This window comes from Leucopleurus acutus, assembly GCF_964270905.1.
Source record: "Leucopleurus acutus genome assembly, chromosome: 12".
Lineage (NCBI taxonomy): Eukaryota > Metazoa > Chordata > Mammalia > Artiodactyla > Delphinidae > Leucopleurus > Leucopleurus acutus.
The window spans coordinates 42686016-42705272 of record NC_139154.1 but is presented as its reverse complement, the minus strand read 5'-3'; the positions used below and the strand labels follow the sequence as shown (position 1 = coordinate 42705272).

Genomic DNA, 19257 nt, shown 5'->3' with positions numbered 1-19257 from the left:
CGCGCCACAACTACTGAGCCCGTGAGCCACAACTACTGAGCCCGTGAGCCACAACTACTGAGCCCGTGTGCCACAACTACTGAAGCCCACGTGCCTAGAGCCCATGCCCTGCAACAAGAGAAGCCACCACAGTGAGAAGCCCATGCACTGCAACGAAGAGTAGCCCCCGCTCACCGCAACTAGAGAAAGCCCACGTGCAGCAACGAAGACCGAACGCAGCCAAAAATAAATAGATAAATAAGTTTATTTTTAAAAAAAGTCAGTTGTGTTTCTGTGTGCTGACAATGAGTGAGCAGAAAGAGAGTTAAGAAAACAATCCCATTTACAGCCACCACAGCAACAACAAATGCCCAGGAATAAATTTAACCAAGTACACTGAAAACTATAAGACATTGTTGAAAGAAATTGAAGAAGACACAAACAAATGGAAAGATATTCCATGCTCATGGATTGGGAAAATTAACATTGTTAAAATGTCCATATTACCTAAAGCAATCAACAGATTCAATGCAATCTTTACCAAAATCCCAAGGACATTTTTCACAGAAATAGAACCAAAAAATCTAAAATTTATATGGAACCACAAAAGACCCTGAATAGTCCAAGAAATCTTTTTCCTTGGGAAAAAAGAACAAAGCTGGAGGTATCACACTCCCTGATTTCAAACTGTATTACAAAGCTGTAGTAATCAAAACATCATGGTGTTGACAGAAAAACAAATACATAGATCAATGGAACAGAATTGAGAGCCCAGAAATAAATCCATACAAATGGACAATTAATTTAAGAGAAAAGGAGCAGAGAACATACAATGAAGAAAGGATAGTCTCTTCAATAGATGGTTTTGGGTAAACTGAACAGCCACATGCAGAAAATGAAAGTAGACCGCTATCTCACACCATACATAAAAATCAACTCAAAATGAATTAAAGACTTGAATGTAAGACCCAAACCATAAACTCTCAGAAGAAAACGTAGGCAGGATTAGCTTTGACACCAGTCTTAGCAATATCTTTCTGTATATGTCTCCTCAGGCACGGAAAACAAAAAGCAAAAATAGTCAAATGGGACTACAGCAAACTAAAAAGCTTCTTCACAGCAAAGAGAGCCATCAGCAAAGCAAAATAACAAGCTTCCGAATGGGAGAAGATAAAACTCATATATCCGATATTACGCATTTTAATAGTATCCAAAATATGTAAAGGACTCATAGAATTCAACAACAAAAACCCAAACAATCCAAGTTAAAAATGGGCAGAGGAGCTGAATAGACATTTTTACAAAGAAGACATACAGATGGCCAATAGGCACATGAGAAGATGCTCAACATCGCTAATTATTAGGGAAATGCCAGAGTTAGCTATCGCTTCACTCCTGTTAGAATGGCAATTATCAAAAAGGTAAGAAATGACAAATGTTGATGAGGGTGTGGAGAAAAGGGAACCCCCTCCAACACTGTTAGTGGGAATGTAAATTGGTGCAGCCACTATGGAAAATAGTATGGAGAGTCCTTAAAAAATTAAAAATAGGGAATTCCCTGGCGGCCCAGTGGTTAGGACTGCACGCTTTCACTGCCAAGGGCCCGGGTTCAATCCCTGGTTGGGGAACTAAGGTCCCACAAGCCGCATGGCGTGGCTAAAAAATAATAAATAAATAAAAATAGAGCTGCCAGATCATCCAGCAATTTCACTTCTGGGTATTTATCCAAAGATACAAAAACACTAATTTGAAAAGGTACATGCACTCCTATGTTCACGGCAGCACTGTTTACAATAGCCAAGACATGGAAACAACCTAAGTGCCCATCAGTGGATGAACGGATAAAGAAGTTGTGGTCCTTCTATACAATGGAATACTACTCAGCCATACAAAGATGAAATCTTGCCATTTGCAGCAACACAGATGGACCTTGAGGGTATCCTATCAAGTCAGACAGAGAAAGACAAATACCATGTGATTTCACTCATGTGTGGAATATAAAAAATAAAAAACCAGAACGTGAACAAACCAAACAAGACCATGTAGATACAGAGAACAGAGTAGCGGTTGCCAGAGGGGAAGGGGCAGCGGGGAGGGTGAAATGGGTAGAGGGGATGAACTGTATGGTGATGGCTAGAAACTAAACCTTTGGAGGTAAGCACACCATAGCATATACAGAAGTAGAAATGTAATGTAGACACGCAACTTGTATAATGTTATAAATCAGTGTCACTGTAATAGAAAAAAAAAACAATTTAATGAGCAGACGGAGCTAAGAACAGCAGAAGGGGAGAAGGGTGCCCCAGGCAGAAGGCACAGCCTGAGCAAAGGCACAGCGGCTAGAAACAGGGTATCATGTGGGGAGCTGTAAGCGGCTGAGTATCGTCCTGGATGAAGTGGGAGAAGAGGAGGGTGATGGCGGGCAGCGTCCAGGTCACAGAGGGCGTGCAGGGGGCCCGACCTGTCTGGCAGTCAAGCAGGAACTTTAAGCAGTGGAATGACATGGTCCTGTTGTCTCTCACTGCCTGTCTGGTGGAGAGTGGAGTTGGATTGGAAGGAACAGGGCAGAGGACAGGGAGCTCAGTGAGGAGGCTGGTAGAGTAACGCCTGGGGCCCGGGGGGCGGGCCAGCGGTGGGTGTACAGGAGGGAGGGAGAGAGTTGAAAGTATTTCCAAGGTGACATGCACATAATTAACTGACTGATTGTTTCTACCCACTGAGATAAAGGGCTCCAGCGGAGGGAGGGGCAGGTGGAAGGAGGACGTTTCCAGTGTGAAGTGTTTGCCTGATGGATACATGAGGCTGGAACTCGGGGCCTCGGGGCGGGGTCAGGCCCAAGGGGCTGCTTTGGGAGGCATCAGCTTGCAGTGATGCTGAAAGGCTGGGAGCAGATGAAGTTGCCCAGAGAGTGGATGTGGGCGTGGAGGTTCTGGCTGAGGAGGAAGGCCTGGGGATGCTAGCACCTCGGGACAGTCAGGGAGAAGAAGCCGAGGCCGAGGGAAGAGAGGGGGCTCCGGGGCTTGAGCATTTCAGGAGGGGGCAAGACCACAAACTCACCCGTTTAGTATTTACCTTTGGCTTCTTGTGAAAAGGTCTGGAGACGTGCCCAGGAGAGACGGGCCACGGGGTTGTGAGAGAAAGTTAAAATGAGCAAGGGTCAGAGCAGAGCAACCGGCTGGTTTGTTCTGCGTCTCCTGGCAGCCAAGGCAGAAAGGCAAGGAGCGAGTTACCCAGGCCTGGGGACCTATCAGAAGAGACACAAGATTCTTTTTTTCTTTGTGTTTAAATTTCTGTTATAATTTCTAATATGGGAAGTAGCAGTAACTACAGCTTGCGTAAACAGAAGTTCTTTGGGGTCCTCAATAAATTTTTTTTTTTTTTTGTGGGACGCGGGCCTCTCACTGTTGTGGCCTCTCCCGTTGTGGAGCACAGGCTCCGGACGCGCAGGCTCAGCGGCCATGGCTCACGGGCCCAGCCGCTCCGCGGCATGTGGGATCCTCCCGGACCGGGGCACGAACCCGCGTCCCCTGCATCGGCAGGCGGACTCTCAATCACTGCGCCACCAGGGAAGCCCTCAATAAATTTTTAATGGGATCTTGATACTAAAATGTTTAGGATCACCTGGATGAGGTAATAAATCCCCATTAAAAAAGAGAAAGTCAAACCCCATTATCAGAAGAGAATAAGAAGGATGGTTTTAAAATTGAAATGAACGAGTCAATGTTGTAGTTAAAGGAAGAGAGAATTCAGAAAGAGAAAAAAGATGTTTTTAGTAAGATTAAGAAAAAACATAATGTTTTAGGCAAAAGATCCATATGGCTGTGCACCCTTTTAACTTCATCAAACAAGGCCATCTGTTTCCCAGAGGTCACTACCAGCTCGCAGACAGTGTAATGCCCCTGTTTCCTGTGCTCATTTATACTTGGTGTTGTCTGACATTTTGATTTTGTGAATCTTGTATTGGTAGGTGTTAGCCCGCATTTCCTTGATTACTAATGCGATTGAATATCTTCTCAAATGTTTGCGAAACATTGTTTCTTCTGTGGAATTCCTCCTGAACCATTGGCTGTCTTTTTCTTACTATGTATAGGAATTCTTTATATATTCTTTATATTTATTGCATGACAAATATCCTTTTCCAGTTTGGAGACACCAGCTTCTAAGTGATCAAAGTTTATGGCACAGTTCTTTCGTTAAGAGACATTCAGCACATCCTGGAAAGTGTCTAACAGAGTGTGATGTTTTTCGTTTGCTTCTTGGACAGACTCTTGTTGAGAGCCAAGGTGTAATGTAATGGCAGGTGATGGTTCTGGATCTGCTTTGTTCTACTGGGTGATTTGCAGCCGCTGGTAATCTGACTTGACCCAGATGGAGCTCAACGCACCCATGTTTTTCAGGGACAGGAGCAAAGAGGAAAATATCTGAGACCCAAGTCTGTGGGCGAGACAGAGAGGCAGCACTCGGGGGCCCTTGATAAGGTGCTGGCTGGCCTTATGAGCGAGGGTGTGTGGGGACTTCTTTGACACCTGCATGTGTCACACCAGTGCCGCTTTCTCCTGACCAGTGACCCCCTTGCCTTGCCCTGCGGGTAGCTGTGTGCACAGGTGCCTGTGCGTGGAGGTTCTTCCCAAACATTTTGAACCACCTGCGAGGGCAAAGAACGCGTTGACTCCCTGTGAGGTCTAGGGGTGTAACCCCACACCTGAACTTTCTTTGAAGTTTCACGATTCAGCTTTAAAAAACTAATGAGCATTTTGCTTTCTATTCCTCAAAAGGAGTAGAAGCCCGTGCTTTGGAACACTGGTGAATGTGGGCCCTGCGTGGGGTGGCACCCAAGACTTAAAGCTCCCCGGCTGCCTATGCTGCCAGTGCCCTGGAGACCCACAGCTCCCAGAAGCCGGGCCCTGGTGGGTCTGGTGGCCAGGCCTGCATGGAGCAGTGAGGCCAGCAGAGGGCGCTCCGCCCCCACCTGGTGGAGTCTCGGGTTCTCTGAACCACTAGGAGTTGGGAGCCTGAGTCACTTTTGTGAAAGGACGCTCTTACCTTTCCTTGAGAGCTGTTCTCAGGAAAGCTCCCGAGCAAGGCTCTGTGTTGACAACTGCAGGCCACAGTCCCCTGTCCCAGATAACTCCCCGGGGGGGTTCCTGAAGTCCCCCAGTGCCCCAGCCACCTGCCAGCATCTGGAACCCTCACGGGCTGGGGGCTCTGTGCGATGGGACTGCCAGGTGTCCCTTGCCTGAACGCATGCAGACGCCTCACAGCCCATCAGCTACACCAGTGCTTCATTGGTGTGCTGTGTGCATGGCCCTGGCTTGGGAGAAGTGGGAATATCTGTCTTCGTAATCGATGCTCCCACGGAGGAGTTAGGGAGACTGGCCAAACGTGCGGGGAGAGCACAGAGGAGTCTAAGACAAGGGAGGACGCTGGGCTGTAGGTGGGGCGTGGCGGGGAGTGAGTGACTCTTCTCTGAGCGCCTGTGTTGGCTTATATAGACCACAGTGATGGCATCGACCCGCTGTGCTACCGCTGCTCCCTTAACTGGAGGCCTGGAGCCTCGGGGGCAGAGACCACACTGTCTGCTCATACAGAGTAAACGCACAGCAAGAGCTTGACAGTGAGTGGACGAGCCCTAAGCTGCGGCGGGAGTTCTGGGGAAAGATCGAGAGGCCGTAGCAGGCAGCCCTCAGCTCTGCAGGAAGCCAGGTACCCCAGGATGACTCTGACGGCCGAGGACCACCTTCCAGCCGACCCCCTGGCCAGCTTCCCCAGGGTCCTGGTGTGCAGTGGGCTCCTGGCTGGCACCAGGGCCAGAAACCAGCTTTGCAGTGTCTGGTTCTCCACCACCTGCGCACTGTAAGGTGTGGCCTTGTCAGAGGCAGCTGCTAGTTCACGGGATAATGACCCTGCAAGACGCTGACCCGTTGTTGCAGGAAGATGACCTAACAAGGGCCAGACCGTGAGGTCACCCTGCTAATGCACTAAAGGCCCAGAATGGAGGTATAAGTCATAGCCACCTGCAGGCCAGGTCTCTGTATCAAGTGTCTCTACCCAGACCTGTGATGGTGCCTGAAACCCGCCACGATTGCATCTTTCCTTTGGGTCGCTAGGACTTTCAGGATTAGCACCCAGCGTTGACCAGGAGGCCTAGGAAGTGCAGCCTGAGGCAGGGAGCTGGGCGGAGGGTCCGGAGAGAGGCACAGCTCCCTGGGGCCGGTCCTAGGGGAGGACTCTCCCAAGAGCCCGGCGCCCTCGAGACCTCTGTTGGGGCTGGAGGAGCGGCCTTCTCTCCTTCCCCTCTTCACTCAGGGAACCACGTGCTCCTCTCATTCCAGGTCTCCAGAAAGTACAGTGACATCGAGGAGTTTTACCAGAAACTCAGCAGTCGTTACCCAGCGGTCAGCCTTCCCCCGCTCCCCAGGAAGGTGCTCTTTGTTGGGGAATGTGACATCCGGGAGAGGAGAGCCATGTTCGATGAGATCCTGCGCTGCGTCTCGAAGGATGCTGAGTTGGCAGGCAGCCCTGAGCTGCTAGAATTCTTAGGTACGGCAGGCTCTGTCTCAAATTCCTGAGGTCTCTGCTGGCCCAGAACTAGGCCTCCCTGCCCTGGCTTGGCGGGAGGGGGGTCCACATACCCCCTGCAGCCCAGAAGCTTCAGCCAGGCTGTTGAGGCCCATGGGCCTTACTGCCGTGCTCGGGCCAGGGTGGTGGGTGGAAGAGGCCTGGGACCCAGCCCTGGAGGACTGACCATCTGGGTGCTGGATGGGGCTCACCCAGGGCCCTTCTCCGTAGTCTGAGCCCAGCCACTCCCCGCCTAGCCAGCGCCCTCCAGAGCTCCCCCCACCCGTACACACGCCTCCGCCTCCCACCAGCCAGGCCTGGGGGCCTGCAAAGTCCGGAGAAGGCTGTGCTCCCACAGCCAGGCTGGTGCCCTGGTCCCTGGGGACACCTCGCTCAGCTGGTACCCCTCACCGAGAGGTTTGGAGCGTGGCTCCAGGCAGCCCCTCCCACCCAGTGATGGGAACCTCGAGCACTTGCAGTCCAGGTCCCGCGGCCTCCTGTCTTCCTGCTAGTCCTGTCTGTCGGATGGGAGTCGCCTGGCTAACGGGTGCTGGTGAGAGTCACATGTGCAGAGCTCGCCACATAGGAGGCGCTGTAGAAGCGATGGCTAACGTCTCACCCCCACTCACACCTACTGGACTCAGAACGCTGCGGGCGTGTCCCCGTCCTGCGCCAGCACCCCGGGGCAGGGGGAGCGTGGGGAGGGCTCCCATCCGGGGGTGCGGGGCACTCACCACATTTAACTCTTTTCCCGAGTACCGTGAATCTCCTAGTTTCCCAAGACAGATGGGAATTTTTCAGAAGAAAATTAACAGGAAATAAACCAATTTTGAAAAAAAACAAGGTGGGGAAATAAAAGTGGAACAGGTGAGTGCACGGAAAGCTGAGACTGGTGAGACTGCGGCACCGGTTTTCTTCTCTCCTTTCCCACGCCCCCCACAAGGGTCTTCGGGCTGGGGTCTCTCCGGCCCTCCTGTTTACTGAGGTCACAGCCCTCCGCCCTTTGCCTCTCTCTGGGTCTGCGTTGACTGTAGGAAGGGGGCCCCAGCCTATCCGTAGCTGGAAGAAACTCCCCATCTCCTGGCCCTCTGTGTTACGGGGAAGCAGGATAGGATGGTCTGACTTTCCTAGCCTCTCCGTGCCTCAGTTTCCTTATCTGTAAAATGGAGGAACAGATAGGATCTCTCACGTGGGATTTTTGCAATATTTACATGAGTCTGTACCTGTAAAACTTTTTATTACATGATGCTTATTCCATGAAATTGACGGTTCATGAGATTTTGAATGGGATTTTTACATTTGTCCTAATAAAATAACAGAGCATAATATAATGCAACATAATCATTATCACTCAGTTCTACATACTGTGTCAGTATACATATCACATCCTATGTGCCAGGCACTCTGGGGCATGTAGGTGGCTTCTTTACCCACAGGGTCATATACTTTGTAAGTAACTGCTTTCAAAAATATACTATTCAGTAAACAGATAGAGATAAACAAGTAGTCTAAACCCACGCTTCTCAAACCATTGTGGGGAAGGACTAACCTTTTTATTCCCAGTCTGTCACAAACAGCATTCCAAGGTACTGTGGAAGTTTCTGGACGCTTGCTCCGCCTTTCTGTAGTTACCTTGTTGTGGACACCCGCCTATGGACCACACTTTGAGAAGCACTTATGTAAGCCAGTTCGTAGTGAAGCCATCACAGTGCGTTCTCGAATCTTCCATGTGCTCGCGGAGCAGTCCCTGAGTTCCTAGTCTAATCACCCAGACCCTCGGAGCAGGTCTCCACCCGTGGTTGGCAGAGCTCCCCGATGTGCTCCGCAACTGCAAAGCATTTCTGGAACTGTTCTGTGGGAACCCATGTACACTGGCTGGCTTCTGCCATCAGCCCGTGGACTGTAGCCTGTCGTCCCAACAGGCCCTGGGCTGCAGAGGTTCAGGAACTGCTCCCTCTGTCCCTCTGTCTTCTCCACCCCAGGCTTTGCTACCCCCATCCAGACCCACCATCCTGGTCCCAGGACGCTGCAGGAAGCCCCCAGCCTCAGGTGCTGGCACTGGAGCTTGCGCGCCGGGAAGTGCTTCCTCGCGTCCCCCCGGCGGTGGGTGTCAGGCGCCCTCTCTGTCTCCCTCCACAGGTACCAGATCCCCCGGGGCTGCGGATCTCAGCAGCAGAGATTTCTCTGTCCTGGACACAGACAGCCAAGGTGGGGACGACGGGGATGCTTTCGACTTCTTCCAGCAGCAGGACCGAGTGGAGGGTGAGGGTCTCCCCACGCTGGACCAGAAGGGCCAGGATGCAGGGAAGTCCTCAGAGGACGAGGCAGAGGAGGCCCTGGACCCTCTGGGCATCATGCGGTAAGTCTCCTCTTCTGGGTGGGCCGCCCCCCGCCCCCGTCTGGTCTGGCTTTCTCCAGGCTCCTCCCTCCCTCCTGGGAGTCTGAGAAAACCGATATCCCTGGGTTATTGCCCCTAGGGGCCTGGTACTCAGGGAACTGGCTCTCTGCTCATCCCAACATCAACTGGGTCTTTGGGGCTCAGCCCAGGTATCTCCTGCCCCTCTCTGCTCACAGGGTGGCCCCCCGCCCCCCAGTTCTGCACTCAGACCAGGCAGGGCTGCCCCCACCCCTGGCAGTTCAGCACCCCAGGAGGCCTGGGTTCTCAGTCCAGCTCGTCGCTGACAGCCTGTGACTCGTGATGCATGACTGGAGCTCCCTGGGCCGTGTCCCGCTGCCCTGGGGACAGGGCTGTGTACCTTGGCCCTGCCTCCCCAAGGTGGTAGTAAGGCTTGGGGGGACTGGTGACCCCTAAGCTGCTGACTGTGATGGAAGGAGGTAGAGTGAGCCCCAGGGTAGACTGTGTCCCCTTTACACGCGCACCCTTGCGCACACACGTACACACACACGTACACTGGAGAAGAAGAGGCAACTAGCTGTGGTCTTGATGGCCCCTTGGTGTCCTGATTCTGTCACCTTCCTGTTCCTTCTCCTTTCCTGTCCTTCTGCCTGCCTTTAGCCAATCAGTGAGCTGCTCCTGAGCCCCCATCGGGGGAGCACCCTGAGCTGGGGGAGGGGCTGCAGGCTAGATGAGACCGGAGAGCCAGACCCCAGGCTCCCCAGGCCCCTCCGATGGGCACAGGCTGAGGCGTTGGGCAGGGCCTCCCGACCAGGAGGAGATGAGGGGGAGCCCGACAGACTCAGCCCGCCTCCCAGGACCCTCACCTCTTGGCCCAAATGAGCAAGAACAAGTGGGAACTGCTGAATTTGAGCACCTGGCGCGCCTGGCATTGTACTTTGCACTTTGTCTACTGTGTCTCATTGGCAGCCTGCCCCGCAAACAGCTGTTGCCATGCCATTTGACAGATTAAAGACACTGACGTCTGCAGAGGCCAGGTGCCTTGCCCGAGGTCAGGCGGCTTGGTGGCTCGTGGTACTGGGGTTCAAACCGAGCTCGGGGTCCTGTCCTGGACTGCGGAGCCAGGCTCCCTGGACCAGAATCCCGGCAATTTACCCCTTTCCTTCAGTTTTCTGCAAGGAAAGCAGGATAATGATAGCACCCATCTTTTGCGGCTCTGATGAAAATTAAGCGAGTTAGACGTCACGGCCCCATCGTTCTGCCCCACCACCTCTGCAGAGGTAGACAGACCACAGACCCAGAGTGACATTCTCTCTGCCTGTCTCACAGGTCCTGTTCCAGAAAGAAATTAGAGCCAAAGAGAAATCAGGCAGGGACAAGTTCAACTTAAACAGCATGAAAAATACAGTCCAGGGAGCACTGCCCACCACCCACAGGCCTTCCTCTCCTAGTGGGATGTGTGAGGGTGGGCACATGAGGACATGTGGCTGCAGGGTCGACGTGAGACCAGCCTGGAGGGGACGAGGAGTCAGACTTGGGAAAGATCCCAGGCGCTCGGGGAGACGGGAGCCGGAGCCGGAGGTCCTGCAGCGCCTTGGTGCCAGGTGTCAGGCCCTTCCAGCATCTCCCACCCCCGCTGGCCTTGTCCTAGGAGGGGGTCAGCGGCCTGTGGGAGTGACTGCGAGGTTATGTCGGGAGACGTTCGTAATAGCCGCTCTTTATCAGCCTTGCGCGACCCGAGGGCCTTGTTGGGCTGTATTTGTTTGAACTCAGCCTCTCTGTTATTCTGAGTAACCACATGTTACTTGCTGCCAGACTGCTATGGGCTTGCGTGGTTTGTGCCAGCCTCTGGCTAAAGGACATGCTTAGCAAAGCAGCTCCTTTTTTGGGTAGGAAAACGCTCTTTGGGGTTGGCAAGGGCCGCCTTTAATTCCCTGCTTACTCCAGTAGCAGATGGTTGGGTGAGGTGCTGGCTGTCTGGGGACCCCCTGCGCCCCAGCACCATCCCCAGCTCTGCACTCGGGGGCCTCCTTTCTGAATCCGAGGAGAGCTGAGCACCTAAAAGGGATCCCGGAGGCTTTTGACCTTCTGCCGGTCTTTCTTTTAATACCGATGTGACAATAGTCAGTGCTGTCGTCTCCACTGGGAATAATAACAACTAACATTTTCTGAGAGTTTATTAAATGCCAGGAACTGATTAGCATTTACATGAATAGATATTTTCTATTCTATTTCTTTTTTTTTTTAAGGGTCATGACTCAACCAAATTGCTTTCCAGATCCACCGTGGGTCTGGTTTGGGAAATGGTGCCCTAGGAAGCAGGTTCTGGCATCGGGCTCGTTCTGTGTGTGAGGAAGCTGACATTTGGAGTCGAGTAGCTCATCCAAATTCATCCAGCCCCAGATGGCAGAGTCAGGACTTGGTGTCACCTCCCTGCCCTGTCCCCGGATTCCAGTCTCCCAGCAGATTGGGAGGCAGGCAGGGCCCTAGGATTATACCCCCTTCAGAGATGGGAAAGTTGAGGACAGAGTTGCGGGGACTTGGCCAGTGCCTTGTGTGTGGCAGGGCCCTGCCTTGAAGTGAGGGTATCCCCTTGGCCTCTCGTGGGACACCCAGGTGGGCCTGTTGACTTCTTTGTACGAGGCTGCCTACCCGACCCTCTGGTGAGGAACATTCTGTTCTTTGCAGGAGACGTATGCTTGGCGTGCATATTTCTCCATCCTGTGCCCTCAGTTCCTCTGCGGCTGAGGCTGCGGCTGCGGCATCCTTGCTCTCCCAGCCCCCCACCTCCCTGAGCGCCCATCTGGGCCGGATGCCGGCCTTCCCCAAGCGGCCACGTTTCCAGGCGGCAGGCGCTGGCCCTTCCTGCCGTGGCCGCGCCGGGGCGCTGTTTCTCCACTGTGGGGTTGCTGGACGGGTGGGGGCCACGGCACAAAGCCTGGCTTTCCTTTGTCTGTAAAACCTGGTTTTGATTAGGGAAGGACGCACTGCTGCACGCTTAGAAAGTGCCTCAGGATAGACAAAGCCCTAACCGCCTCCAAATCCCACGCTGCCATGCTCCTCTTTTCGGAATTTTTGTGTGTCCGTGTCCCGGCCAGTCCATGTAACTGCAGACATAGTACACATGCCTTTTTACACTCCGCTCTTGCACTTTATGTCCTCACGATCGGTTTCCATGTGGAACACAGTTTTCATGTTTAACTTTCTATTTTAGAGACTTCACAGTCCTGAGAAAGGTGAAGTTCTCCCGTAATAGTTTTGCCTTCTGCTGGAAATACTCTGCGAGGAACATTTTAAATTGTAACTCAAATGATGTATGATTAGTGTAGAAATATTGAAAACACCGTTAAAAGCCCTTTCGTCAGGAAAGGTGTACACTTTTGGATATTCACGTTTTACTACCGAAATGGAACTGCGTTATGTGCGCCATTCCATAATTTGCTTTTTTTCAGCTTACATACTGGGTCTTTCCGGATCAGTAAATAGACTTGTACATTCTTAACCTGGTGCTAGCCCATCAGGCTGATGTGCTGTAATGGCATTCCCAGGCCCCCGCTGGGGGACACTGTGGTGTTTTCCATAGGTTTTTGCTATTACAGGCAATGAAAGAACTTGTTCATGTATGGAGTGTTTATTCTGCTGAGCTTTCCCCCAGTCACCTGACCCAGAGCAAGGCCCTAAAAGCTTCTGCTGGGGGTCTTGGTTGAGCCTCTCCAGTGAAGGGGTCTTTAAGGACTTAATTCCCCTGTGTTGGGAAGTCCTCCCTGCTTTTCCAAACCCTGCCCATCCACAAGGCCCGCTGCCCCCTCCTCTTCCCCCAGTGTCCAGGGAGCTCCCCAACCTCCAGGCCCCAGGTCCCTGAGGACCCTCAGCTTCCCAAGGGGCAGGCTGGCTCCTGCAGGATCACGCTTTCCTGTAAGACTGGGCTTCCTGCTGTCTGCTCCAAGGAGGGGGAGCCAGCACCCGGGGCCCTGTGCCGTGGCCTCAAGTGGTGAAGCTGGACGTTTCTCTGGAACGTGAATCATGTGTTTTGTCATAAATATTTATACAGATTTTGCTATATCTTTCCTAAAATAACCGTATGTGTTTTAGTATAAAAATACCTTGCTTCCTTTATTCGGATGGAACTGCTACCCTGGGATCATTCTGTGGTTCTGAAGACTTCCGGCATGCTGCCAGGTGCCCCCAGATCTACTAACCCAAGATTTACTTATTTTCCCCCCAGCTTTATTGAGATAAAATTGACATGTGACGTGTGTAAGGTTAAGGTGCACAATGTGATGACGCGATACACCTACGTAGTGTGAAATGATTACCACAGTAAGGTCAGCCATCGCCTCACCACCATTTCCAAGATAGAGAAGCGAGGCGACCCCCAAGGACAGGAGCTCTGCAGGGACAGCTTGGCCTCACCCCACCTCACGAGGGGCCCCAAGAGCTGCTCCTCCTCGGACGCCTCTTGCTAAGTACCCCGGCTGTCCCTTTTGGGCTTACGGCCCCTTTAGGGTTCCAGCCCCCGCCTAGGAGAGCAGAGCCCGGCCGGGAATTCTGCACCACCTGGAGCTGGTTAGAAATGCAGGTTCTACCTCAGGCTCCCTCGAACCTGGACGGGGCCCAAGAACCTGTGTTTTAACGAGCTCTTGGCACGCTCCACAGGCAAATTCATGTTTGAGGAGCCCCCCAAACCAAGCTCAGCAGAAGTCTGGGAGAAGCAGGAGGACAGTGATGCAGAGAGCAGGTCCACCAGCCGCCAGGCTCTGCCACTCACAGGGGTTCCAGTAGGCGGGCTCGGGGAGGCCTTTCCTGTTACTCTCAGCCCCTGGCCCACCACTGTGTCTCGGGTCTCCCTCTCTGGTCTCCTGCTGGAGGGCCGTTCTTCCTGATCGCTCTCGGGGCTGTGAGCCAGGGCTGGCGGCCTCGCGCTGTACCTCCACGCACAGCACTTAGCCTCGGCCCGTCCTGGGTCCAAACAAGGAGCGTGCAGGGGGCACGGTGGGCCCCCTCGTCTCACCCTAGAGCTGTCACGGTGATTGCAGCATCAGCTACCATTAGGGGTGACCACAGCACCCCCTACAGGCATGGGTTTCCCCATCCACGGCAGTGCACAGAGTCTGTCCTGAGTGAATAGAAGTGTCAGGGACAAACACATGGAACAGTGCCTTCCACTTTTCTAACTGAGTAGCAAAACACTTTGGTTCTAGAGAAATCTCATACAGGACCCTGATATATGAAACAGACAGAAGTAAAGTTGGCTGGGTTGGGACAGGAGTGGGGACTGGATCTCTGTCCCTCAGCCTCAGCCCACCTCGGTGGCGGCCCTGGGCAGCTTTGCAGAAGGCCAGGGCCCCTGAGCGTGGTTTGAAGGCCACTGGATGGAAAAGCAGGAAAGCCTAGGATGTGTGGTCACCCCAGAGCAGGGCTAGCGGCTGACTGTCCCAGGTTCAAGTCCCGGCTCTGCCACTTAGCAGCCGGTGGGCCCTGGGTGGGTTGCTGAACTTCTCAAAAGCCACAGTTTCTCTCTTTGTAAATTAAAGTCCAGGCCCAGTGATTGTAAGGGTAAAACGGGATGAAGTACAGGAAATTTCCTTTGTATGATGTTAACACTATTTCAGGTTTACTTTGCTCTGAAAAAGCCCTTGGGTGTTTAAAGTACACAATTGAAATGGAAAAGGCAGCTTTTCCATTTCCTGTTGTCATGCAGATATCAGCCTCGTGTGTTGTGCACACAAGGGCCTTTGCCTCACCTCCAGCGTCTTTGTGGTTATAACTGAGGAGCCTCTCCAGGATCACACGGTCTGGAGCGTGGTCCAAGCGGGAGCTGCGTCCTCTTGACTCCTGGCCCAGGACTTACCCCATCACCCCCAGACCGAGACGCCCACCTGTGCCGGGTGCCCACTTCACAGCCCCGGTCCATTTGCTCTCCATGGCAGGTGATGTAGGGGATGGGTGTTCTTCGCCACAAGGACCACCAGCGTCCACTGGTCACGTCAGCGTTTGGAGTATCGTTGGGGGTATTGGAATAAACGAAGACCGCCCAGATAAGAACACGCAAAGGCCACTTATTCAGAGCAGGCCATAGCAGGGGGCTCAACCACCATCACCTGCGTTTGGGCAGAGACTCACAGGCGGGCGGGGAGCGGGAAAGATTTCTGGTGGCAGAAGGGGAAGGCTCGGGTCTGCCTGACTGCAGACTATTGGCATGCGAAAGCCAGAGGCCTAACCAGAAGTGGGGTGGCCTGCAGCCTGCGTGTTTGCTTGGGGGAGCATATTTGCCTCTGTCGCTGGGCCTTATAAGCGGGAAGCAGGGTAAAGACGAGGGAAGCTGGCAGTTACCGATCAAGGCCTGGCCACTGGGGCCACAGCTGCAGAGACTGCGGTGTGGCTTCCTGGGCCGGTGGCTGCAGGTTGTGGGTTCTGTTTATATCTGGCCTGGCGGTTGCCTGTTTGTTCATACGGTCTGTCGGGGCCGCTGTGGGTGTGATTGGGGTTGGGAGTTTTGCTTTCAAGCCGGGGGTGGCAGAGCCCCTTCAGCCGGGCCGCCCTGGTTTCTTGGTGCTGCTGCCGTGGTGGGTGAGGGGCAGCGTTTGGCCGCCCCTGTGCAGAGAAGGAGAAATGTCATCCCCCACAGCTGAGAAGAGAGAGAGGTCCCTGAGGTCCTGGTCCCTCGCGGGGCGGGGAGGGTACCCAGCGGCCTGGAGAGTCAGGCTGGGGCTGCTGAGAGTGTGACTTGTGGGAAAGGAGCAAATGATGGGCAGCCAGGGCAGCTACCTGGACTGGCCGGTTTACTTTGTAGAGCCCAGAATGGAGGCAGTTGGGACGAAACACAATGTGAGCTAGACTTCCTCAAGCAGCGCCTGTGATCACAGACCTCTGCTTTGCCCAGCAGCGCACAGGCTCCACTTTGCACCTTCCAGATCATTCCTTGTTCCCACTGAACAGGTAAGGAGACACTCAGAGAGTGAAATGACTGGCCTGGGGTCGTACACAGGTTCTCCTGCATCCCCCTCCAGGGGGTCCTCCCTCAGACCGGTCATAATGCCCCCATCCCCGGCCCTGCGGGATGTGGCCCGACTTCCCCCCAGACCCTCCCCCTCCTCCCTCCATGCACCTGCCGTCCGGTTGTTGGGCACTTGAACATACCAAGCCCTTCCCACCTCAGCGTTTTCACAGGGGTCTTCTCTCTGCCTGGAGCACAGCTTTCCCAACCCTGCTCACCCTTCCTCCGGTGCTTTCCTGAATCCCCTGGCCCAGCGAGGCTGGTGTGGGCCCACAGGGTGAGCGCCTGTCCTCCGTGATTGGCGCGACTCCTGTGACCGGGTCGCGGCGGAAGCCCGTTGCCTGGCGCGGCTGCAAATCACATTGTCCTGGAATGAACATCCCAAGTTCATTTACTGGCACTCCGAGAATTTTCACTAATGGGAAAAGAAAAAGAAAGTGAATTTAAGATTAAAAAGTGAAAAGTGCTGTATTTTGAAGCAGGAACGTTACACGCTTGGAAAAGAGTTGATTTCCGTGTCTGATTTAGTATCACCCTGGCTCCGAAGGTAACAGTCATGTTGTCTGTGAGTCTTGGCTTCAGAAGGATCCACCGTCTTCTGGTTAGTCTAGGAGATGCCCCTGCAACTCAAGTGCACTCAGGACCTGGGCCCTTGGTCCCCATCGGGGATCTGTCACAGGGGCAGGTGCATCCGGGAACACTGACACAAGCCCCCTGGGTGGCCGGAGGGGAGGACGTTCTCGTGTCAGTCCCTGTCACCAGAGCCGCCTGAGCCCCGCGGAGCAGGGCCGCTCCTTGGCCTATCAGAGCTGTCAGCTGTGGCACCTGCCGCCTGTCACTCATGCGCGCTCCCCGCCCGCCTGCAGGATGTGGCCTGGCCTGGACATCTGTCTTCTATCAGGCACACACAGCAGGAAAGCTGACGTCTGTGCGTGCACACGCGTGTGCACTGCAGGAGCACGGTTCCATGTGCCTGCACCCGTCCAGGGACCTCCCCCCACCGCCCCCCACCCCCGACCTCCTGCAACCCGTGCTGGGCGGGAACCCGCACAAGGTCGGCAGCTGCGGTTCCATCCATTGCAGACCCCACTGTTTGATGCTCAGTTGCCCCATCCCTGGTGACAGGAGTCTGATTGTACCAGCCTTCCTTTGGAGGAGGGAGAAGGGGGGGGGGCATCCTTTATGGCTCTGTGCAGAGGGTGTGCTGGTGGCGGGCACAGCAGAACTGGGTGGTGTGTCCTGCGGGCACCCGGGTGGATGCGGGTGGAAAGGAGCTGAGGGGGGACAGAGGGGGCGCCAGGACCGTAGCCGTGTGTGCAGTCTGAGTCCACGTGTTCACACGATGTGTGAGGGAGGGGAGGGAACGGGCTTGGAGTCTGAGTGACTCACCTGACATTGAAATGCCTGTCCTGTCCCTGAGTCAGAATCTGGACCATCCTAAACTTGTCCCTTCTGCCGACGGGTCACTTGCAGCAGTCCACATTTATCAGCACTTTGCCTTCTGACGGCCTCCCTGCTCTCATTTTCCTCAGTCCGGGCCCTGGTCGTTCCTCCAGGGACCAGGAGCAAAGCTTCCACAGGGCACTGGGTTCCTGGTGGTGCCCAGTCCCGCAGCCCCTCACAGATTGAGGGTCTCTCTGCCTGTGTCAGTCTTCTGCCCTCAGCCCCACAGGTCACTGCCCTCCTCTACGCCACCTCCCCTAGGAAGCCCTCGGGCTGGGTTGGCTCCTTCCTCGGGGCTCCGGCTATCACGGAATGAGTGCCCTGTGTGGTGATGACGGGTGTATGTCTGTGACCCTGCTCGGCTGTGAGCTTCTGGGGACAGTGCCAGGTCTTCCTCACCTCTGTGCCCTCATCACCCAGCACAGGTTCTTGCCCGTGGGAGGTACTTCCCAAGCGCTGGCACATAGAAGTCACTCTGAGTGAAAGGATGAGCTTTTCTTACGGGAGGGCCGAGGGGCTGCTGGAGAGACCAGCTGGGGTGCCTGCGAGATCCCTGGAGGAGGAGCCGTGGGGTGGAAGGCCTCTGTCTGAGATGATGCTGGCCGCCGCTCTCTCTTCACTCCCTTTCCCCCCATCCGTCCGTCTGTCTGTCCATCCTTGCGCCACCCCTCCATCCATCTGTTCTTTCGTCGAATATTTATTGAGTGTCTGCTCTGGACCAGGCACACAACTGAGTCCCCAGAATTTGGGGCTAACCAGGACAGGACCCTGGGGCTTTCGGCAATCAAAGCTCCGTGTTCTTCTTTGTCTCCCCTGGAGACGGGTCGGGGGTAGTCGGGGAGACGGAGGATGGCCCAGGAGGAACGGGGTGGGGTTTAGATGGTGCCTGACTGAGCAGCCCCATGGGCTGTAGAGTCGCTTTATTTCAGTTCGAGACACAGAGGATAAAAAATGTCTCCAGGGAGAAAAACAGGAACATTCATCGGATTTGAGAGGAAAACTCACATAGCAGGAAAGCCAGGCCTAATTTGTGCTCTCCGAACCAGAATTAGGTGCAAGAAGGGAAATCGTTGAAATCTCTGCCTGGCTTCTCCAGAGATAATTAATCACGTCTGTCCGTTCACTTCCTTTGTTCTTCAGACCCTCCCTTCTCTCTGTGCTGCCTCTGATTTCTGGTCGGTGGGAAGCCCCCAGCCCCTGCCCCAGGGGGCCAGTCTGCTGGGGAGGATGTGTGTGTGCCTTCCCCACGGGTGGTTTCAGAGCTGCCGGTTCCGGTTCCGAGCAGGGTGGACCTGCGGACGTTGGCTGTGAGCTCCGTGCTGGGGGCTCCCCGCCCTTCACTGCAGCAGCCCCTGCCGGGTGCAGAGGCACAGCCAGGCAAAGGGCGGCTGTGACGGGTAATTGAGGGGCAGCCGTGAGACAGAGCCCGCAGGCCCCTGGCTGGTCCAGTGGCTCCCAAACACAGCCGGTCATCAGCGTCCACAGGGACACAAGCAGCTCCCGGCGCCTGCCGCTGGGGTTCTCATTCAGCAGGTCTCGGCTGGCTGTGGCCATCTCCAGCTGGCCTGCCCCGAAGGCCAGGGCCTCGTCGGTACCCGCTTACTAGGGGTCATTAGAGCGGCGCTGGCTCTGCCTGGTCTGTGAGGCAGAAGGGGAAGACATCCCAGGAAAAGCAGGACACCCTGACTCCTTAAGACGTGTGAGGAAGCGCAGATGAAGTTTCTGGAGGAGCCCAGGCTCCCTTCACCTTGCCCAGCACCACAGGCAGGGCCTGGGGATGACACCACAGTGGAGGTGTGGCCCTGGTGGCCTGTGGCCTGAGCCCATCTGGCTTGTGCCCGAGATGGAGAAAAGTGCAGGGACTGGGGTGCGGCCATTGAGTCCCTGGCCCTGCCTGCCGTGTGGCCTTGAGCAGACACCCAGC

General features: G+C 54.5%; 1 protein-coding gene across 1 annotated transcript in view; it reads left to right on the top strand.

Moving 5' to 3' along the window:
• HS1BP3 (HCLS1 binding protein 3) overlaps window positions 1-19257 on the top strand; it is a 34461-nt gene that overhangs the window by 7178 nt on the left and 8026 nt on the right. The window contains exons 3-4 of the mRNA XM_082851981.1: window positions 6312-6519; window positions 8677-8896. Coding sequence (XP_082708107.1) covers window positions 6312-6519; window positions 8677-8896 — 428 coding nt within the window. The remainder of the gene's footprint in view (window positions 1-6311; window positions 6520-8676; window positions 8897-19257) is intronic.